At 30.1% G+C, this 25110-nt stretch overlaps 1 protein-coding gene across 3 annotated transcripts in view; it reads right to left on the reverse strand.

Annotated features, from left to right (window-relative positions):
• The window catches only part of LOC118201090 (uncharacterized), a 221599-nt gene that overhangs the window by 144634 nt on the left and 51855 nt on the right, over positions 1-25110 (reverse strand). For 2 of the 3 annotated variants that reach the window (XR_015042854.1, XM_085822947.1), the window contains exons 6-10: positions 23873-23982; positions 17671-17711; positions 13572-13617; positions 7910-7974; positions 5871-5904 (exon numbers count right to left, since the gene is read on the reverse strand). Coding sequence is in view for 2 of the 3 variants with exons in the window: in XM_085822947.1 (XP_085679073.1) it covers positions 5871-5904; positions 7910-7974; positions 13572-13617; positions 17671-17711; positions 23873-23982 (296 nt within the window). In the remaining variant the exon portion in view is untranslated. The remainder of the gene's footprint in view (positions 1-5870; positions 5905-7909; positions 7975-13571; positions 13618-17670; positions 17712-23872; positions 23983-25110) is intronic. The other variant, XM_085822950.1, reaches the window with a different exon arrangement.

A 25110-nucleotide genomic window follows, 5' to 3' on the forward strand; every position in this document is an offset into this window, starting at 1 on the left:
TAGACAATTACTCAATGTATTAAAGATTGCAAGCACAATTTTTTCTTTTTAATTTCATCATATAACCTACTATGTTTACAGCATCTTTTATTAAATCTATTTTTATCTTTTACATATTTTTACATCGCTTAACCCTTTGCGGCATGGTGGGTCAATATATGTCCCACCTAATTAATATTTATTTTCTCAGTTAGCAATTTCCGCTAGAAACTTTCTAATCTTTTAAAAATAATCTATTTTAGTTATTATTTTTCTCAGTAGATGTCACTACTATGCCAGGGCTTAAGTTTATAAGCAAAAAATATTCAAAATAGGATCACAAGAGTGATATCCATTTATCTCGCATTTTTCAATATTTTAAAAATTTTGGTATACAATTTATGATATGTATGAATCTTTCTAATATTCAAAGGTATTTTATTTTCAAAAATTTTAATTGGATTGAATATTTTATAACATTAATTTTGCAGTTGAAATAAGTGGGTTAAAATTTGTCCCACCACACACTTGAATTTCCGCTCAATAGATGGCAGCACTCACGGTTATTTTTTCTTTTCTTTTTTGCATCTACTTTTTTCGTGATTGCGCGCGCTTTGTTGTATGCTCTGATGTGCTAAAATGTCTAGAAAAAAATTAACAACTCAGGAAGCTTTGGATCTTTTTGCTGAATTGCCATCCAATTGCACTCAAATGCTTCAGATGTCAGTTCTGATTCAGATGAAATTGAAATCCAAGAGAGAATAACTGAGGTTGAAGTTATTGCTGAAGAAGAAAGGGAAGTAATTATAATTTGTTTTGCTTTTTAAAGACACAGACCCATCTATGCATGTAGCACTGTAAATATGAATCGGAAGTATCTACCCACAAATTTATGTCAAGATAATATATAGACTTTTCAGTTAGCGATGATTCTATTTATTGCATAAAATGGAATGATAAAAGATCCGCTTCTATCCTGTCTTGCTTGGAAAAGGCAACTGAAATGAAAGAAATTAATAGAAAAGAATGAGATGGAAAGACAAAAAAAGTACTGTGCCCAAACAGCATTATTTCATACAAGAACATAGGATATGTCGACTGATTGATCAACTGAAAGGACTATATGAAATAGACCGCAAAAGCAAGAAATGGTGGCACATGATTTTTTTTTTTTTTTTTTTTTTTTTTTTTTACTTTTTAGATGCGAATATAATAAATGCATTTATTCTATATAAGTTTGTTCGCGAACCCGATCATGATGTAAACACAATGAAAGATTTTCTTCTCTCAGTTATAGAAGGTCTAATGGCACTTGCAGGCAAGAAAGAGCTGAAAAGAAAACTGAAATCCCCAGTTCAAATAAAAACTAAAAACCCGTTCGTACAACCAGAAAAGAGACTAAAAAATGTAAGTCACACACCAAAGATAACGAGCAGGAGAAGATGTGCATATTGCAGCACATCGAAAGAAGAACGACGAACATTTTGGATGTGTGAAAGATGTGAAGTGCCTCTATGCTTACAAAAGAATGAAACAACATGTTTTTCAAAGTTTCATGAAAAATGACTTTTTTTCAGTTTTAATCATATACAAATGTTTTTGAATCAAGTGCCAATTTTAATACTTTATTTAGTATCATATGTACGTGTATCAAATTTTAATCTTAAAATAATATTCAAGAAAATATTTTCTTTTGTTCTTAAAATTTAAAAATATGAAATATATATATGCAAAATGTGCATATGCAAAATTATACAAGTCATGCATATATGCAATAAGTACAAAATGCCTTTTAGTGTGTTTATTATGAATATTTTAGAATGCACGCTTTATTTTGTTTAATTCATTCCACATATGATTTTTTTTCCCCCTGCTATACACCAATATGCTATAAGACATGTGCTAGTTGCATGGTGGGACAAACGGTATCCCACCTTCCCCCGTAAAAAATAAAAGCGCATAATTTTTTTCAAGCTTTAAAGGCACTTAAGTAAGTCCATGTGACTTATTCTAAAGCAATTTTTCAAAGATTAAAATATATTTTAAATATGCGTGTCGCAAAGGGTTAAATGCTGGGACCAAAATACAGCATTAATTTTCACTAGTTTGATTCAGCAAATGAGATTTAGCTATGCTTACTCTCACTCAGAAGTTTCGTTTAAACAAGAACTTCTCTAAAGGAAATGACATAAGAATGATATCATATTTTAGTTTTAAATTTCATTCTTTATCCTGAAATCATTACCTAATAAGGGTCAGCACTTAAAATAACAAAGTTGAAAATGAAAGTCTTTCGATTTTAGTTACATAGGTCACATATTTATAAGCAATAAATTTTCCTATATTATTAAGCCATAAAGCTTTAATTACGGATACTGAACACTTACCTAATCCAAACAGAAAATATGCTGCTCTGCATGAAATTTTTAATAATCCACAGGACAAGAATGCAGAACAATTATTAATTATTTGAATTAAAATCTGTTTGTTAATTAATTAACTAATTAAGAGTGAAATGAGTTTGAAAGTTTTAATTAGCAGCATCTGTTCTTTAAACAGTTCTAAATTTAATATGATCTCAAAAAAAAAAAAAAAAAAAAAAAAAAAAAAGAGGTGCTTTGGAAATGAAATATTTAGTTTCAGTCTACAAGCTCTGTATATTATACATAATAATAAATAAAAGATGAAAACAATTAACAGTAAACAATCTTTTAAATTGTTTATTGCTGGAAATTACGAAAAGTTTAACTCATTAATTCATAAATTAGAAATAAAATTAAAATTTTAATTTAAAAAACATTTGAAACAAACATTTTTCTTATATTAGAAAGATCTTTTTAAACTGAACCAAAGTTATTCAAAATTATAGAATCCATTTCCTAAGCACTACACCTGTCTATTAAATATAAATGTTTTTATTGACCAAATAGCCAAATTAGAAAGAAGACATTAAATATCTATTAAAAAATTCTGAATTTTTGTCAAAGCACTTCATTATCAAATTGTACCCTATATTCTATTTTCAAATATGTTCTCAATATGTATTCTTTGTTCTTCATATTCTCAAAATGGAAATACATTTTAAATAATCCTAACTGGTTTGATGTTACATAAAGTAGTATTCCAATAATCAGTGAATGCTTGTAATCTGTGCATATTTTTGGATATACATAAACAAAACTAATTCTGAAAAATTCTACATGGGAGAAATTTACTGGCACTTTGTTACACACACATATATAAAAATAACTTATAAACGAAAGTACACTGTACGAGTCATAAATTTTAATTGAAAACGTAAAGTTAGATTATTAATAATCATATTTAGCTTCTTTTGCATGCTTTATAGAGCCTTTTATCGCTTTGTTATTACATGCATACTAGACTGTGAATCTCTGCAGATTTTTCTGTTTTCTGTTTAAAAGAGAATTATTAAAAATTATTTTGAAAGGAAATCCTATCACAGATATGCAGTTTTTGTTATGTAAAATAATTTAATATTTTTTTAAGAAACAGTTATTTTATCCTTCAAAACACTTCCTTACCCTTTTCTCTCTACTGTGGTTTTACTTTATACTTGAACTACTTCCATTTTTACTTGACTAAATTAGATTTATTAAGGATTTAGCATTATGCCAATAATATAATTATGCCTAAAAATAATTTGCCTCTCAGTTTTGCCTAAATAAGCATTTTCTAATAAACCAGACTTTAATAATGGCAATAAAGACAGAAATAGTGATATTGAATACTGAAAAAATACTGAAAGAAAAACCTATAGTGTTAAAACAATAAACAATACAAATAATATTGCAAAAAAATAAACGTAACAATTTAAATATTAATGTATGCAATATTTAAAAGCATAATGGTTTCGTCTAAATGATCCTTAAAACATGCATATATTTTAGCTATTTATATGCAAATAATTTAAATGCACTATAACAATTAAAAAGGTAAAAACGTAAACAAAATTAAAAAAGACATGACCTATAAACTGCAAAATTCACTACCTCAATAACTCTTGGTTCTTAAGTATGCAAATTAAAGGAATTCTACCATATATATATACATACACAAATACAGGTAGTCCTCTTACAATATGGCATCCTGTAACATGGTTTTGCTATAACACGATTAAAAAATTGCAAGAAAACTTCTACAACACTGTTTCTCTCAACACACACAAAACAAATTGCCAAACAATACCCAGGCTCAAGAGACCACAATCACCAGATAACAATGAAGAAACCTCAACATTGCAGAAGGTGAGCAACATGAGGTCCAATAAGTACTCTAAAACGCACAACCTGCACGTTCAGCTTTCAAAATTCGAATCCTGATCTCCGTAGCCTGAAAAGAAAAGTGTCTCACACTGCTGGTCGGCAGTCTGCGTCTAGTCACGGTGTATGTTTAAGAATAACTTTTTCATATTTAAATCATTAAGTTTCAGTCTCAAAACATGTCTGATTAAAAAAAAAACCGTTTTAGAGGAAATTCGTTTCTTTAGAAGCAAACATACAAATATTGGACCATCTTTTAAAAGGAGAAAAGGCACCTCACATTGGAAAAAGTTTTAATTTGAATGAAGCAACAGTCCAGGCTATTAAGAAAAATGAGAAAGAAATAAGAAGTGCAGTTTCTGCAGGAACTTTGACATCCGCAAAACGTGCAGTTCGCCCCTGGGCGCCAATAATTGAGAAGATGGGAAAGGCATTCAGTATTTCGATTTATGATAACTGTCAAAAAAGAACTCTGTCGAATGTTAATGTCATTACACAAAAAGCACGTAAAATTTTCAAGCACCTTAAAGAACATGGAGAATCCTCTGTAAATACAGATTTTCTGCAAGTAAAGGTTGGTTCACAAATTTCAAAAAGCGTTTTGCAATTCATAGCATAAGAATTCAAGGAGAATTTGCATCGGCTTGTTATGAAGCTAAAGATTGGCTTTAAAGTGTTTTGTGCCAGACGCTGAATGTTAATTAAAGCAGAAAACTTTGAGCTTCAAGGTGCTATTACTATTAGATAAAGCTCCATGTCATGCACAAGATTTGAATCATCCCCCTAACACTACTTCATCACCCCAACCATTGGCTATAGGTAGTAATAGTTATAACTTTAAAACACATTACGTAAGAACAGCATTACAGTGGATTTTAGATGTAACCGATTCAAAATCAATTAGGCAGATGGAAATGGCATCTGAAGCCGTACACCAAATTGATTCTGAGGACACTAGCACTGATGAAGATTGTGCAGTTAATGAGTTAACATTAAAAAAATTAAAAGAAAGCCTAAGCTTAGCTGAAAATCTCGAATCATTTTTCTTGACTGCAGACCTTTCCACTGAAATAAGCCGAAAATTCAAAAGGAAGCTGCAGAACTCTAACTCCCTATTGATAAATTTACATTGACCCAGTAAGAACTACTAAGCAAAGTAAAATTATATATTTTTTAAAGAGGGAAGAAAATGCCAGAATTTTAAATGAAGAAAGAAATTCTGAAAGTGAAAGCGATCTCATTCTACCAAAAAAAAAACGTTACTCAGTTGAGAGGTGACAGCGAAGAAATTTATTAAACTAAAGTTGTGTTAAAGTAAAATGTGTATTTTTTTGCTTATGTAGAATTTTAAAAAGTATTTGTTTTTAAAAAGTTTTCGGAATGTGACCCCCTTTTTTTATACTAGCCCTCGGTCTCATACAACACGGCATTTTCTAGGAACCTATCTACCATGTTATACAAGGGTTACCTGTGTGTGTGTGTGCGTGTGTGTGTATGTATATATATATATATATATATATATATATATATAATATTTTTCAAATAGTTAATTCAGACATAAACTACAAGAACAAGCTTTTCAGAAAATGTTTAAGAAAAACATTTTACTTGATTTACAGTTGAGACTATTGCTTGAGTTTTCCTGCAAAAAACAGAAAATCATACATAAAACTTAACATATTAAAACTTTTACATGATCCATTACACACATATATATAACCATGGTAATAATATTATTTAATATAAAATGAAGAAGATAAATGTAATAAAAAGCAATAAAAAGCTTAGTCATGTAAATGTGATAATAGAATGATGAAACGTGCAGACATGCCCCTTTCCTTTTTATGTATGGTTGACACACTTTTACCAACACAAAATTATCTGCAATAAGTAAGCCTGTTTTATAACCTTTTACATTTTTTAAGAGAGCATGCTTCTCGGCTTAATTAGCCGAGAAGTAGAAAGTAAATGCAAAGTGTTAGAGACAAAGTCTTAGCTCAAAATTAATTACTTTCAATACAATTTGACTAACTAATTAATAATGAATGCTCTAAAACTATCATTTGTTGAAGGCTTATGTAAGTTATGAGGATCAGAGCATTGTGTAAAAATTGTTCAATATGTTGTAGACATTAGGATTTTTTGGAAGCAGGTAAGATGAAAAATTAGCAACCGCCTTCGCCGGGAATCAAACCACAGACCTCTGAAATACCGGCTCAGTGTACTGACCACTACACCATGAAGACACGCTAGGAAGGCGGGAGAAATACCTTACATACTCTCCCTTTTAAAGGAGAATCCAATCGCCAAGGTTTTTTAGGGAATCCAATCGCCAAATCCTGGGTGTGGAGAATCATCATCCACAACCCTTTTAATTCGGAGGGCCACTGTACAGACATTATGATTTTTGGACATTAGGATTAACCCTAATTTGAATTTGAAATTTGTTTTATTATCTACTAGCAGCTACACATATAATAACACAATATATTTGAAGAGACATTAATATTTTTTGGAAGCAAGAGAGATAAAAAATAGAAATTGCCTTCGCCGGGAACTGAACAACGGACCTCTGAAATACCGGCTCAGTGTGATGACCACTACACTATGAAGGCACGCTAAGAAGATGGGAGAAATACCTTACATACTTTCCCTTTTAAAGGGCGACTGGGGTTTTTAGGGTACCCAATCGCCAAATCCTGGGTGTGGAGAATCATCATCCACAACCCCTTTAGTTCGGGGGGCCACTGTAAAGACATTAGGTTTTTTTTTGAAGCCGGAGAGATGAAAAATTAGCAACTGCCTTTGTCGGAAATCGAACCATGGACCTCTGGAATACCGGCCCAGCGTGCAGAACCACTACACCATGAAGGCATGCTAGGAAAGTGGAAGAAATACCTTATAATGTATTAATTTGGAAATGGCACAGGTTTATGATAACCACTATTTTTGGCACACAGAAACAGGAAATACACAAATTAAAATGTACAGTTAAAGTAATATGCCTCTAACATAAAAATATGTAAATGAAAATACTAACTTTAATTAGCAATGGTCCTCCCTTTTGCCATGCGTGTCTCACCTTTCTATTCAAAAAACAATAAGTGCTAATAAACTTTTCTAAACAATGTCATTTCAAAATTGATAACCATCATCTAACTTAAATAATGAAAGTGATGCAGATCGTTTTGCAAACAGGAACTCGACCAGCCAATAGTAATTTTAGAGCATTATTAATTAGCCAATCGAAATTAAGGACTTTTAAAGACCAAAAATCAATTTGAAAAAAACCTACGAACTATTAAGGAGTGTACAAACCCTGGTTATTCGTGTCTTGTATTTTTAACTACTCTCAGATTAACCACGATTTATGATAATTAACCCATGAATTACCCTGATTAATCAGGAATTAACTTCTCTCCCAGTTAAAACACAAACCACATTTAATGAGTTACAGATGCAATATGGTCATAGTAGATATAGTTCTTTGGTCATAGTAGATATAGTTAACATCAACTGGAAGAACATAAGAATAAAACTGTATGTACTTCCTTCCATAAATAAGAGAACACATTCCAAACTTGGTGGACTTTCAAATATACCTGAAATAAGAATATATAATATTTCAATTTAAAATTATGACATACCCTATTTGTTATCTGGTGAATAAAACTATCTGTGAGCTTCTGAACCAAAACTACTGGAGTTGGGCCTGGGGGGAGGGGAAATTAAAGAATTTCATCATATAAGGTCAATTCAAATTAAACACACATAAACTGTGGAAAAAATAACATACATTTATGACAAAATTGATACTATTTTCTTTAAAATGTTTATTAAGTTATCACAGCTAATATACATGAACTCAAAATATCAAATTATTAAAATAAAAACGAAATTGTAATGCAACAGGCAAATTTCTGAAAACAGTCTTTAAACAGTTTATTAAATTATCACAGCTAATAACTCAATATGTCCAATTATTAAAATAAAACCAAAATTCTAATGTAACAGAGGGAAATTTTTGCACAGAGTCTTACATACAAAAATACAAAATTATTTTTTAAGAATTTACCAATTTCTATTTATTCAAATAATAAAACCTTTAAAAAAAATTAGATTATCAGAAAAAATGATAAATTCCTATTTGCAAATGACTAGAGTTGGACAATCTGCTCCAGAATGGAATCAAAGAATTTGGTGAATTTACTCCGATTCCAGAAAATGGATTTTTAACAGTTCACTGAGAGCTCTTGCAGCAAACATAACAGGAATAGAGATCTGCTATTTGTTCATGAACTGATTCAATTTATTCACCACGTGTTGGGCTGATTGGCAAAAAAAAGAATTTAGTTCTTTATGGAAGTGTGCCAGGAAAGATCGATTTTCATTTTAGGGTAGAAAAGAATGCTTATAATCCCATGTTATAAGTTAAATTTTATAAATTCCTAACTTTTTGAAAAAAAAAAAAGAAAAAAAAAAAAAAACTTTATTGTAGAATTTTGCTGTTATTTACATGTAGAAAAGAGGTTTTACAGAATTTCAAAACTACAGTTGAAACAAATCAGTTCTGAGTGCTTAATTGAGTTCCTGTACCCAGGGTTCGTACACATTTCTGCACATGGAAATTAAGTACTTTTAAGGACCACTAATGAAGAAAATTAAGGACCTATGAGCAAACGGGAACTGAATAAATTTAATTAAAATATTATTTTACTTTTGTAATACCATCCTAAAAGTAAAATAGATCCCTAAATAGTATGCATTATTACTAAACATGAATTAATTAACATAATTATTAATAAGTTTGAGAATAAAATAAACTTCATGTAGTTTATCAAGTAGCATTAAACAGTTTACACTTATAATAGGTTGGACATATTTGAAAGAAGATAAGTGACATTTACGTTTTACTAATAGTTAGCTTTGATTTTTTTTATGTCTCATTTTGTCACATACTTGGTCAGCCTAGAACAGAGGTTCTCAACCGCTGGTACACAAAGAAGCAAAGTATTTTTAACTATTTGTTTCAAAAATTAAAACCCCAACAGCCTGACTGAGTTTTTTTCCAACACTCGAAAATTTATGCGATCTGAGCTTTGTTCAAGAGTTGTGGTGGTAGTAGTACTTTGTAGTAGTGGTACTAAAGGTTTTCAATTTTTGTTTAGATGGTACACGTTAGTCAAAAGGTTGAGAACTGCTGGTCTAGAGGTTTAGTAAATAGCAGGTAGATTTTATGTCAAACGGCATAGGTTAAAATGAGAAGTAAGATCATAATCAGCATCATTCATAACAAAAGACTGAATGTGACTGCTGCTTGTCTAGAATGAGACCTAATTTTTTATTTTAATTTGAAGCCTTTCCAAACATTTTGGCTAGATAATATCAATGTCTTTCTCTTTAAGCATCTTTTCTAACAATAATTAGAGATTTGTCTCAATATGCAAACCAATACTATTGCTAGTTTCTGCGTGCTTTATCTCCTAACTTGTCAACCTCTCCACAACGCACCTATGAGGATCTACTTCATCTGGTAAAAGTTAAATAGCCCAAAACCCCCGATAGACATGTAGAAAGTTATCGCTATGTCTGAAAGAAATTACAATATCAGACAAAAGTTTAAATAAGCCCATTATTTAAAAAGAACTTAGAACAAACATAAAGGCATGTTCTATCTCACAGTGACGTAATTAAACAAGAACAGTCAAATTCAAACTAAAAATGTGGACTAGTGGTCAAAGATTATACAATTTAATTTTAATTTAATCTACCTCTGTAACTGTATCATATGAGGAAACAGAAATAGAAAATTATAGTAAAGGCTGAAATCATGAACAATTAGGTAATTTACATAATAATATAATAATTGCATATATGTATTCAGTTTCTTTCTCCAGCATCTTTCCTTTTCATTTTAGAATTTTTGGATTTAATTAAAGATTTCTGTTTTTCTAAAAACCACTAAATGCATTTAGAATAGAAAAAGCGACTAATTTAATTTCGTTTGTAATATGGAATTCAGAAGAAATATGAAATATATATGACAAAGGCTGGTTACGGAGTTGGTGTGGCAGAATTTCTAGGATTTAATAACACACCAAACAACAAAATCTAGAAATGGCAAAACTTTTAGAATTTAAACAGGCATTGGAAGCAGAATTTAGAAAGACACTATGCAGTCGAGTTTAGGATCCACAGAGATTGCATTAGATGGGAAAATGCCTAGTGCCAGCTCTGTATATGATGCATTAAGACACATTAGATGGATCTTTTAAATTGTAAGTTTTCAATTTCTTTATTAATAAAAAAATTCCTTTCTATAATGCCTGCCCAAGTGATAAGATTAGAAGCATTTTTGATATTTTCAATGCTTGTGTCTACTGAAAAATAGAGAATATAAAGGGAAGATAAACATGTTAAGATTCTAGTATCAGAAGTAAAACATTCAAATATTATGTCTTCATTGCTCTTCCAGATGTTCTCCAAAAAGTAAGAAATTCATTGAAAACTTTCTGTAAAATACATCCATTATGCGTTGATACCATGGAGACATTTTTCATTTTGTCACATATTTCTCGAATCTTCTAGAATCATGGGTCTATAAGACTTGCCTTCAAATCCTTCTAAATTTTCCAAGCTGCAATATCAAAAATACTAAAGAAAAATGATCCCAATTCTGCAACAGCGAAAAGTCAGAAATATTTTCGAAAAAAAAAAAAGAGGGAAAATGTGTAAAAATAATTTTATAAAGAAAACTTATGCATATTCTGAGAATTTTGAATATTCTGAGTCAATTACATGGGAAAAAACGCTTACTATGAAAAAATTAAAAAGAAGATATTTTTTAATTAATTACATAGCTAATTTTGCTTTTGCTAAGAGCTGTTTCGTAAATTGTGCTTTATAGCATTATACCTTGTTTATTTTTCAGATTCAAAATATTGTATAATAAGTTGCCAAAATGAAACTTTATAATACGACAGCGAAAAATAAAAACGCTTTATTTTAATGTTATTTTTAAATATAACTCATGTGTTATTATTTTAATGAAATTTAGCAATGATCCAATGTTTTAAAAAAATCGTCAAAAAATTCTCAGATTGCGGAATTAAAAATTTTCTATAGAAAATGATCTTAAAATCGCCAAAATGTTGACAAGTCACCAAATTTAGAACTGTTTAATAAAAGAATTCACATTCCAAAAAGCGAAAATTGTTTCAGAGCTCTTTATTACAAAAAAATGAATTTCGAAGTGCTTGTGTTTCACTTCTTGCTTAGAAATTCGAGTATCTCATCATTTATATTAGGAATAGAAATAAATTATAACCCATGAAAACATTCAAAAGATAACCATATACGTCAGTGAATCACCAAAAATATTTCTCCAAAATGCTAATTCACACTCAAAATGGCAGTCGTAAAAACAGGCAGAAATTTCAGATGATTAAAATTAAGGGCCTTGTAGTAATTTTGGCCGAAATTAAGGACTTTTAAGGACCAAAAATCGGTTCCAAAAAATTTAAGGACTCTTAAGGACCGTACGAACCCTGGTACCACTCCCAATTCAATTCTTTTCAATCTTTGTTTCAAACTCACTAAGTAGTCCTAATCTCACTATTTGTTTGATTTTTTCTGATCTTCACTCTATATTGTCTGTCATTCCTGATCTTTTTCACCAAGGTTACTGTTAGAGAGTAATAAGTCATTAAAAAGAATTGATTTCATTTCAGTGAGCAAACCATTCTGATCTGATCCCATAAAAGAGCAATTATGTCCATCTCCAAATAATTACAATACTAATTGCTGTTATACTTGTTGTTGTTGTATTACTAATACTGTAATACTAATTAGTGTTCTTTCCCAATTTAGAACCCATAACTTTGCAGTTCTTAATGTTTATTTTTATAATTTTTAATACTTAATTTGGGTTTAATTATTCATACAGTCAAAAGTCGTTAATCCGAACTCAGCGGGACTTCGGCGATTCCGGATTATAGATCATCAGTTTAAATCTGGTAAGATGGCATGCAGAAATTACAAAATTAAAAATATGAAACCATAATTTATGAAATAAAGAATAATTATGATCTGAAGGGTATCAAAATTTCCAAAAAGAAAAGGTTTAATATTTATTTGTTTACTTCATTAAACATTTCTTTCAATGCAAGTTGTTTAAGTTGCTTTGTTTCATGTGATAATACTTTCTCTTTAATTCTATTAAAGAGACATAATTTCTTGTTTAGTTACAAAGTTTCGCTGTTCAAGTACTACAATTGCTGTGTCAAGAATACCGACTAATTTGTCAATCGAAATTTTTTCGTTTTCAATAACCTCTGTGTCTCTTTCTTCACCATCAGAAGCGAATTATAATGACGAGGAACTTGATTTAAATCATATCAAAGACGGAGTACATCAAGATGAAATACTACATTTAGTAAGGAATTATAAGCGAAATAAAATAAAAACATCTGCCCTGAAAATAAGGATAATGCTGACAGATCAACTTCCAATTCATTGCGCGCCGCGACGCATGCACAGAAAGTTTGTAGCTTTAAGGTCTGGATTATAGATCATTCCGGATTATGGGTGTCCGAATTAACGACTTTTGACTGTATTTGTTGTTTACGCAGTAATATCTGAGAAAAAGGGGACTGCTTAAAAAGTAATAATAATTTTAAACATACTTCAAGTTTATCCGCATAAGAACGATGCTGTGGTGGACAGAAAAAATGTTAAAAAATCCTGCATAACATACCACTGTTGAGAGAAAAATTAAAACTTTCAGATTTGGAGGCCGAAATTATTGCTTACGCTAATTTTTCTTTCAATCGAGATTCCTTAGAGAATTCTCAAATTTTCCTGTATAAAAAAAATTTTTTTAATGATACAGTTTTCATTCAATTTCTGCCAGAAGCACAGAAAAATCTTTTCTGAATTCTTCCTTTCATCTTTCAACCCAGTACTCCAACTCTTACATACAGTTTCAACTGACTTTTCTAAATAATGACAAAGCTTGATAAACTTTGATTGAGTTTCAATAAATTTGTACTCAATGAAAATGTTATGGTTATTTATGCCAATTTTTAGGTTGAACTTCTTTTTAAATTGAACTTCATTTGTTTGATATTACAAGAGCATAGGCCTTACCTTTTAACATTAAAATCTTGCAAATCTGAACAAATGAAGAAAGAAGGTAAAAATATCATATAAATAAATCATAATATCATTAAGTAATTTCTAAGCATTAAATTTTTTAATAGGAAAAATTTTGACAATCACGATAATTCTTTTCAAATAGCAAGAAACTACCTTTTAGTGTATATTCCTTTAATCTTTCATATTCTGCCAATGTTTTCTGAAAATAAAAAATTAATTGTAAAGCAATATTAATTTCTGAATAAACTTATTCCCAAATTATTAAATTACTTACTATCATATAATTTAAAAAGTTAAAAGGAAATAAAGTAACATTAGTATCACTTATTTAAAAAAAACAGATGGCGCAAAAATAAGAAAATAATGTATATGATGCAATTAAGTTAGCATTTACTCCCAAACTTTTTTAAAAATACAAAAACAAAGTGAAGTTTCCATTAAATTCACACCTTCCGCACATCGTAATATTGGAATGAAGATTAAAATAAGAATCAAAATACACGTTCTCAAATATGTAAAACTGACTTTTAAGAGACCTTAGCTTTTATCTTTTTACTCTAATCTCATAGATTTCTTGGAAACATAATTTCATCGAAATAAAATTAAATTTTTATCAATAGTTTATTTTTAATCATCTGAGAAAACAGAAAAAATGAACCACAATATAAAACTAAGTTTTTGAAATCTTTCATTACAAACAGACTGTCATTAACATAAATACAAATTAATCATTGCTAATAAGATTAAAACACCAACTATTCCAACATTATGCAAAAACAAAATTAAGCAAATGGTAAATTATTCTAAATTCTGACTTCCAAGTTTTGTTAATAACAGCCATTTTAATTATTAAATAAGAAAAGTGAAGTCATGATCAAGAGCATTCCCGAGACAGCAAAATTTCAGATAGTCACAGTCAGCTATAACTAGTTGACAGAAAATGGCCCATCGAAGGAAATATAATAAATCACAGTTAAGCAGTGGCATAATCATGTGTTACTGTTATGAGGGTAGGTTCCCTGCCCGTGTGAGTCAAGAAAGACACAGATATTTGTTATTAAATATCATAAAAAATACGCTAAGTTTATCTGAAAATGGGGCTATACAGTGGCACGCAAATTCCATGACATGTACTAACAAAAGCACATGTCTGTTGGGAAATTCGGGGTCTGTTTCTACATATACAAAAACAGTGATACCCATTCTTCTTAAAGGTTAGTTTAATTGATTATGACAAAGCAACTCAAAGGCTATCTATGGGAAGGGATGCTTTTATGGAGCCCTTTTTAAGAGAAACTGGATAGTATCCACATGGGAAAAACTATGAAACCAATAAAGCAGCAAAACCATTCACTGAGTCTCAAGCCCAGTTCAGACTACCAGCATTCAGCAGTTTTACCTCTTCAAGAATAAAAAAGTGTATACAAGACAATACAAATGTACAACGTGAAACAAAAGTTTCAGTCAATATATATTGTAATCATAAATTGGAGAAACTTTTATCACTTATGGGTTAATCTCTACATCTATCATACAAGTTTTATATATAACCCAGCTGCAATATAAGGGTTTACATTTTATATTTTATCTATAAAATTCCTATTTCCAAAGAAAGGAACAAATGACAGACAACATGGATTTTTTTCAACACAAAAACATATTTCCTCCTTGAATATATTTGCTATGCTAGAACAACCTCCTTTAAGGCTGAAAATAATTTTCTTTTAAGTGATGCGAGTGTCAAAAAGCTTACTTATAAAATTAATTTTTAGCATTTATTTTTTTCTTAAGCTAGTGTTTTAATAATAATAAACTTCTGTATTTTTGGTAATACATAATGATCAACATTTATTCAATTTAGAAAAATCTAATCAAATTTTAAAAAGTTAATACTTCTATAAGACCATTCTTTTAATATTATTACTAATATTACTATTGGCATTACTACTATTATTTACTTTCTGAAACTAAAGGTAAAAGTCATTCAATTTGCAAGACTTCCCTTTTTCTATTTGAATACAGACTTTTCATACTTTATGCTGCTATTTAAAAAACAGCTCACTGAAATTTTTTCCAGCAGTAAAATTTTAAAATATCTTATTTCCTTCAAATTAATTTAAACAATGGAATTCTCTATACTCTTTATCCATTATCAACCACAGTTAAAATTAGTTTATAAAGTTATTTCAGACATCTTATCCTTATTTTTAACCGTTGGTGAATTAGACAGTGAATGACACACAGCAGAATACCAATAATCTGTGATTTCCTAATCCATAAATTTCTGTAATCCATGTTCATTTTTGTATATAAACCAAAAAAAAAAAAAAAAAAAAGTTTCCACAAAAATTCAACATGGTAAATAGATAAATATCATAGCAGTTTTTTCGTTATATGTGTAAAAAAATATGTTTTTTAACAAATATATACTACATTCATAACATATTTTGTTTATAAAAGAAACACTGAATCCGTCAATAACTTTTCATGCATTTCATTAAAAAAATTTGTTTACATTTCATCCACTGAACACACTTGTTTACACCAGCTACAAATTAGGGATAGATTATTAAAACAGCACTTGCATTTTCTGCGTCAGAAATAAATAAATAAATAAAATAAAATAAAAATAAAACAGAAAAGAAGAATGGGTTAAATAACAATAATAAATCTAAAATTCCAGTTCTAGCACTTTTTGTAACTGTTAATGATATTATTAATTTCAATGTACAGGCACAAAATGTAACAGCAGAATTAACACAGTGATTAAATTTAGAAAAGCCTTTACTATTCTTGTTTTATTAACTTTATTTAATTACTTTTTCTTTCATTTAAGAGCAAAAAAAAATATTTTGAAAATGATTTTGCCGAAGGATACATATATATATGTAGGATGTAGTTGTACTGATGACAATGGTAGTCACATTTAGTAATTTAATGACGAAAACACGCGAACTTAATTAAGACAAAGATGTCATATAAAAAGAAAAAAGACAAAAAATCTGAAAGATTTCAGATTTTAAATTACATCCAAATGAGTATTTTTTAACATTTTTTGTGTTACCTTTATTTATTAAATATCATATTCTACATACTCAAACTATAAAATTCAGTTAAACAGCAATATTGCAAACTAATTTTAAAATGAGCATATCTTTAGAATTTCCAATAGAGTCTCATGTGCTGGAGATAAATTTTTTTTTCATACAGTGTTGCCATTGCTCGCTTTGAAACGATTTAGTTTTTTAATCAAAAATTCATTGAAGTGTTACAAAATCTGAAATTGATAATAAAACAAATTTCAAATTAAAATTAGGGCTTTCACATGCCCATATTCTATGGAAGATTATGTTATTCAAATTTTCATGGCTCTAGGTACCGTTGTTTGATCACAATGCGAGAAACATGCATAATGCCAAAACACACAAATGTGACACAAAATGCCAAAATGAAATTAATAGTCCCTTCAGGGCAAACTGCGCCTTTGGACTAATAAGAAAAATGTCAGTCCATGGCATCATGAAAAGAGAGCAACATCATATTAAACAGAATCATATTATAAGGAGAGTTCAGAGTCATGGCATTATAAAAATGAAACAACATCATAAGATGAGTTCTCAGTCCTTCACTTTTGAACTTCATTGTTGCTTCTCCTGTTTCAGTCTCTCGCAAAGCGATCACGTGACCATGTTGGTTAGCGTGTTGCCATTCTTAAATGTAAAAAGAAGCTTTGTACCCACAGTTTTAAATTAAATATTTTGACACATTTTTACAAAAGCGTACTTTACTCCCATTTACCCACTTTTTCTCCATCATGTTCTTCCTTTACACTCAGATTATTTTCTTTGAGCATAATCCTGCTTCAAAAATATAATTGTTTGGTATTCAATGAGTCTTGATTAAGAAAATTTTAAAGCATGGATATATTTAATTACTTATACGCAAATAATCCAAATTTAATGTAGATATTAGAATAGAAAAATGTAAACAAGATTCAAAAAGACAATCTATAATCTTCATAATTCTCTAATACACACAACCCTTCATCTCAAGGAGTACAGATTATTATACAAGAAATCAACAGTTCTTTACATTTCTACAAATCATACACAATTCTGATACAATATTTCAATCCAAATAGAATAACTTTCTTTCTTCTTTGCATAGGTTCAAGAATTTTTATCTTTTTCAGAATTAAAAAATCATATTTGATTATTACAAATTATATTTTTTACTCTAAGAAAATGCTAACCTCTAAATCTTCTTCCACTGGTCTCATGTATACAGGTGACCCTAAAAATAAATATTTCATGTTTTCATTAGTTTTCTGTTTTTAAACAGCACAAATAATGAAATAACCATGGGGCAAAGGTCAAGTTAAGGATGTCAAATATGTCATGTCAATGATATTACATTATAATATGATATTACTTTGGAATTATAATATGACATTACTTTGGAATAAGTGCTTACTTTTGACACTCAAAATTTATAAGGGATGAAAAGATAAGATTTATTAATTGTAATTGTTACAATTGAGAAATCTTATTGTTTATTATTGTAATTGTTACAATTGTATTAAAGTGTATTGTTAACAAAACATAAAAATTACTTTGCAAAAACAATTTTCAATTGGGGACAATTTTTTCTTCAAAATAAAAAAATTACTTTCCTATCAAAATTCATTTAGCAATGTTAAATATAATTTCAATGATAATTTTATATATAAAGGAAAATTATTATAAAATTAATGGAAACTTTTGCTTTCATAGAAACTGTGGTTCAAATATTTAAATAAATAAATAAATAAAAAGTAACATCATGAAGTATTAGATTTTTAACTAATCTAGCTTCTTAGTATTAAGTCAAATTTTGTACTATTCTCCTTCAATCTCATCTTAATAAAATTTACACAAATTATGACCATTTGAATGTCATTTAATTACCTTATTTCTTGTTTAAATGCATATTTTACACATTTTATTTTAATTACTCACCATTTTATGACTTTTAACATTATACATCTGAAAACTAAATATATTACTTAAAATTCTCTTTTTGTATGAAAAATTTTAAAACAGGGATCTACACACAGTCCTAGGTTACATTCCTTGAACTCGTAATAACTCATTTGCCGTTTTGGAGGATTTTTCTGGGAATGTGAACAAACGAAGCATCGTCGTCTCATTTTCTTATCAGTCTCTTCTGAACAAAGTTTTGGAAAATGTCTTTCAGTTCATCTTTCAGAATCAATATCAGAATATCAGAATTTCAGAATTAATATCTGAAATATTCTGCATCATTTCTGCTATTTCATGCTCTGTTAAACATTTTCGACGCTTCGGCATTGAAACGGCAAAAACAGAAAGAATTCACTTCTAACAAGATCTAATTATTTTCTAAAAACTGAACTGTAAACCGAAATACTCAACGCTTTAGCGCATATAAAACTTCTACTTACAATAAACAACTACCACGTGCGAATAAAGTGCGATTTAAAGAGACGTCATAAATCACGCCATTCGGAAACATTTAGTTCCCCGTTTGTTTATATAATCAAAAACACGTGTATGTGAGTCATGCTTCTCTCATTTCGAGTAGAAGGTCTAATGTACATGTATCTGAAACCATATGGACATACAGTGCCATCTTGTGGCAGAAATTATAGTTTGAAAAACGTTTCAAGGTACTGGCACAAATACGTGACAGTCGGTAGAAAATGCAACAATGTTCTGGCACGCCTGCGTGTCGGCCGGTAGATAAGTGTGTTCGTTGCTGGCACGTATACGTGACAGTCGGCGCGAAGGGGTTAATAAACATAAAACTGCAAGTATATGCAAGGTAAAATATAGATGGATTTATTATTAACTAGTTAACGATTAATTTTGACCATTCACTTTGTAAAATTTCAAAAAATTTCAAATCCCTCGCCCATGGGTGGACTTGCAAGCTCAGACACATAGCTGGTGGAATTGTACGTATACTGTGCTTTGATGCATAATGATCATGCTGTTCTTTGAGGCATGGATTTCCTTCAGTCACACAAGAGGGATGAAACACTACCAGAACTCAGTAACTATTGGTATTTTTATCGAGAAAGGCATTTGCCTTGGAAACTCAGCCTTTTGGCATGAAATCAGCATTAATCATTATTTTCATTTTTTTTATTTTTATTAGAATTTAGTTTTTATTTACATATTTTATTAATTCAATTTACAAAGTTATATAACAATAATTTAAACTCTTATTTTCCAACAAGGTCATCCTTTAATGGTTTTAAGGTTTTATAAATGAAATAATTTATTTTTCCTTTGGGTTTCATCTTAGGGGATAATCTCTATTAATAATTTAAATTTAAATACACATACACAATCTTTTCTTTAACGCCCGTGTGTATACAATTGATCAACCAAAACATTATAACTACACTAATGTTGTGAGAATACACTCACTAGCACAAATGGCACAGGTGTGGATGTTATTTAATGGCTGCCAGGGGTGGAGTCATCATTTTGTCAATTGCATATGGCTGAGGAAAGCTGCTGATACAAGCAACTTAATTAAAGACCAGGTTGTAGTAGCCTGAAGGCTGGGTATGAATATCTGCGAAACACTGTTCATAAGGTGTTTGTGAGCTGCTGCTGTTAATGTCAACCAAAAGCTGAAAAACAGTGTTGAAATCAATAAAAGATGCTAAGGCTTTGCCATACCAACTCAACTAATGTGGATTTTGGAGAGTGCTCCACTTGATGAAGACAAACAGCTGCCAGTGCCTCCAATTGACAACTGAAAGAATATTACAGCACTCACTGAAATTATTTACAGCAAACAACTACTTACAACAAATTTTCCATTCGTGTACCTGTGATAACCTAGAATCATTGATGTTTACAACAACGGTGGACTCATGAAATAATGAGTGGAAATAATGAATATAAATGTTACCCATTCAAATTAATCCGTTTCTTTTATAGCACATAATGATGCTGTTCAATTGATGACTATGCTCTCTTCGAAGCAAACAACTGACCAACACATGTATTGTGTAAAGTAAATAAGCCAACGTCCCAGGTACTACGCTTTGAAGAGATCTCGTGGGAGTGATGGTTAATTTATAATATACAATAACAGCAGCAGATTATGTAAATATCAAGACAGACCAATTACACTCTTTCATTACTTTCCCACTGGATATGGACTCTTACAGCAGACAGTACTTTATCATAATACCAGAATTATGTGATCGTGATTTCAGAAACACGCCTCTTAATATTAAGCACATCTGGAATATCATGGAACATCAGTTAACAACTCAACAATAACATCCTTATAATCTACAGAGAACTGCAAGATCTCTGCTTGCAAATCTGACACAATCTTTTCCAGACTTGTACAGCCCATACCATGACAACTTGCAACTATTTTGCATGCTATAATATATGCAGCAAAAAAGTATTAGAGAAACGACAAATAAATTTTGGATGATCGACATTTACATTATATATGATTTGAAAGTGAATGAAGAAACTGAAGACATACATGGTTTAAGTAGCGGAGTGGAAATAAACTTTAAATTTGATATTTTGTTTTAAACATCAAATTTATGCATTCAATATAGTAAAATATGAAATTAAATGCATTCAATATAGTAAAATATGAAATTAAGTATTCAAACCATGACACAAAACTAGTATTCTCGTATTTACAAATAAAAAAACTAATTTTCATGTTTGTTTTTTATATTATTTGCCAATATTTGGCAATAACAAGTGTTTTTTAATCCTTTATAGGATTTCATTCCCTTCAACTAGAAGAACTGCAGAACTAATTCTGTTTGTTCATTCCAATTTTGTAATTAAGTGCTGCCATTTTGTATTCTGCTTGCTTAGGAGTCTGGAATGAATTTTAGATTTCATTTTTGATTAGCAGCCTTATTTTTTTTTTTAATTCACCCAGAAATAATTCAGAAAAGTAGTTGATTGTGTAGAACTGTGGTCTGCTCCATCACAAAGACTGGGATTTTTTATGATCATTCTATTAAACGCTTGCCTGATTATCCCGAGTTATCTCGAGTTTGTATATATTGCAGTTATATATTATCCCATGAAAACTTGGGTGAACTTGTTAGTACGATTTGTTTCATCACAGTTTTACTTGGCCTAGAGGAAATGAAAGAAAATATTCAGATTTGATTGGCAGTTCGGTAAATTTTTTTGGTTTTGCGGCTCTTTTGGAGGGACTGGTCACGTGTTACCCTATTATATAGTATACGTCGGCTTGTGGATTAGTAATGTATAAAGAAGAATGCATGCGTTGGAAAAAAAAATAATGGCGATGATGCAAGATAGCGAAAACGATGATTTTTCAAATAGTAATTATGAAGAGGTGGGAAAAATTTATTTAAAAAAAAAAAATCAAATCCAACGAATCAGTGTACTCTGTGCTCCCATGAAAGAGATTCCAGTGGTAAGCCAGTAAGAAAAGAGACCAGATATCAGTGTAGAATGTCAGGTATCACTTTGTGTTGTCCCTTGTTTCAAAAACTGTCATACAAAGACTAATATTTAACTTTTTTTTCATTTGCCCGAGATAACTCGGGATAGTAAACTAATATTAAAACTAATGCTTTTACACCTTAAAAAATTTAAAAATTCAACTTCAAAACCTACGTATTTTGATTTGTTTCGTTTTGTTGTATTTAATAATAAAATTTTTAAAAAATATGATTTTTTGCAATTTTTTTCAAAAAAAATGTGTAAGGGAAGCGGTTAATTAAATGATTTTTGCTTTTCTCCCCCCCCCTTAAGCTTGCCAGATATACTATTCTTCTTAAATGTACAGTACTACTCCAATTATCCAAACTCCAACAATCCGAATCGCTTTCAGAATTTTTCAGAATCAACAAAAGAGAAGGAAAAGTAAACATAAGCTTAAGAAAAGGAAAGGGAACAGACAGAAGAAGATGAAGTGTCACAAGAGGAATTAAGAAACATTCTTTTGAAAATTCCTGGATGTTCAGAAGTTAGTGCTGAGGATACAGCAGAATGGATGGTGTGTGATTCGTCAGTCCCTGGGCTTCAAATTCTAAATGATAATGAACTTATTGAAAGTGTGAGAGTAGAAAGTGTCCACGAAGAAGATGACCTTAATGTCGAAGTTGAAGCAGATTCAGGACCATCAGCTAGTGAAGTGCTTGGCGCCTTGAAACTGCGTTGAAGTGAATGGAGCATCAGTCCAAGTGTTATACCATGCATCTTCTCATTGTCAAGCAGATGCGTAACTTGGCTGCCTGAAAACAGATAAGGCAATCAAACAGCTTACTTTGACTGAGATGTTCAGCAAGCAATGACTTTCAGCACTTGTAAGTACTCTACAGTACGCTATATAACATGTATGTAAAAGTGTTGCCTTTTCAATTTAATTCATTAAAACCTCTTTTTCTTTTAAAACTAGTTTTTTCTCTTGAATTTTCAAAATACAGTAATTAAAGTGTACAGAGAGCCTTTCTTCGGAAAAAATCCAATTATCTGAATGGGGTTCGGTCCCAACTGGTTTGGATAATTGGAGCTCTACTGTACTTGTCTTTTATAATCAGAAACATTTTTTCTTAATTAAAGGGGTTTTGCTTTTAATTTTGTCCGTTGCCTTCTATGCTCACCAACCACAAAGGATTAAAAAAAAAAATTCTTGTAAATCTGCTTACATTTTTATATTTATAGACTCTCTTTATATATATATACATCTATACACACATCACATACAAATGATTTAAACAAAATGTCTCTCCTGGGGAAATTTTCAATGAAAAAAAAGAAAAGATGCAAAGGCAGAAGGTAGCAGATGTGTGTGTGTGTATTTTCTTATAATTAAATAATTCAATTCATTTCAAAAAGTTTTAACTCAGCACAGGGTTAACATTTTGATACCTCTAAAAATTTCTAATACACAAGTAAATATTATTAAATAATTACTACTGCTCTTCTAAGTAAAATGAATGGTTTTATTTTGTAATGAGATTTATTTTACTTACTACATATCAACATGTTATTCAAAAAACTTCACTTTCTTTAATGATCCGAACATCATTCTAATGAATGGAATTTTATAAAAATAGAGTAAAATAATTATATAAATATAGGAAAATAAATGCTATTTAAATACTGCTGTTAGTCAGCAAATAAAAAAGGGTGAGTTATTCTGAAGGTTGAGTTCTATTACTTTTCAGAGGATTAAATGTTTATTACTATTACACTATTCCATTTATTCATTAAGTACTATTACACTATTCCATTATTCATTAAGTACTATTACACTATTCCATTATTAAGTACTATTACACTATTCCATTATTTATTGAGAGGATTAAGTAAGTAAAATTATTCTGTTATTTTAATAAATTAATAACAGAAAATAGCACCTTTTTTTTCCTAACTTAAAACGAAAAAAGAACTTACTTGTTGGCTTCAAAAAAAACTGAAGAAGATTTTCAACAATTTCAGATTTACTCCCAGGACCATCTCCCAGGAAAATTTTATTCATGCTTTTTAAGACAGGATAAGGTACTCTAAAAAGTAAAATCAATTTCAGAGGGCTTTGATATAACTTTTAAACCTTATTTTAAAATACATTTATTATTTTTTTCCCCTTTGATAAAGTAGAAAATATTTTATGTCAGCAAATAAAGGAAATACTGAAAGTTCAAAATTAACATATACTTATTTGCATGGTACAAGAAAGAGCTTATATAATAAAATACTGAAAAAATTAAAGCACTAAACACTACAGCTCCCTAAGATTACCATTTATATAACCTAATGGTCTTAAGACTTTTGTGGGGGAAACTGACTTGAAGAAATATTCAATACTGTCATTTATTTATGCTATAAAAAATAGAGTACTTTCTGAGGTGGTTGTCTGTGATGAGATAGACACACTGAAAGATTTCACACTGCTACATTTCAGTGTGTTTGGTTAGATTACTTGAATGTGACAATGCCACAAGGGCTATCTGTCTACGAGGAGGCAGGTCAAACTAAAAGTATTCAGCAGTCCTAACTATTCGACCACCCGATAGGGCTTCACTGTGTTTGGCTAAGTATGAAAATAATTAAATATTTAAACTATGACAGAAAAATTAGATACTTAAATAAAATATTAGACACCAATCAAATTTCTGAGACATTACAAATATTCAAATTTGCAGTGGCATGACTAGGGTGGGACAAGGGGGGACATATGTCCCCTGGTGCAGCATTCAGGCGGCACCAAATTGATGTCACGGAATTTTAGAATGAAATGTTTTCCATTCTTGGCACACAGGAAAGGGGCGCAATATCTTCAGTTGTCCCCAGGCACCGAAAACCCTAGTTACGCCTCTGCAAATTTGTAAAAGCATATACATTGAATGACTGAAATATTAGAGATCTTCCTTAATAACACATTAAGCCTTGGTCATAGCTGAGGTTCTGGGCCTGAACAAGTCCACAGCCAGAGCATGACAATTACCTCAGCATGGAATAATAGCCCATACGTACTGGACAGTCACATTTCCAAAGTTTGAACATTGAAACTTTGAACTGAATTTCATTTCATCCCACAAATGATTGAGGTCAGAGTTGGCCAGAGGAACAATTTGAACTTTGTATCATGCTCTTCAAACCAGCTTAAGATAAATCGTGCATAATAACAAAGA

This window comes from Stegodyphus dumicola, chromosome 1 (assembly GCF_044657685.1).
Source record: "Stegodyphus dumicola isolate Sdum_Otavi_A_Nest chromosome 1, ASM4465768v1".
NCBI classification, from domain to species: domain Eukaryota; kingdom Metazoa; phylum Arthropoda; class Arachnida; order Araneae; family Eresidae; genus Stegodyphus; species Stegodyphus dumicola.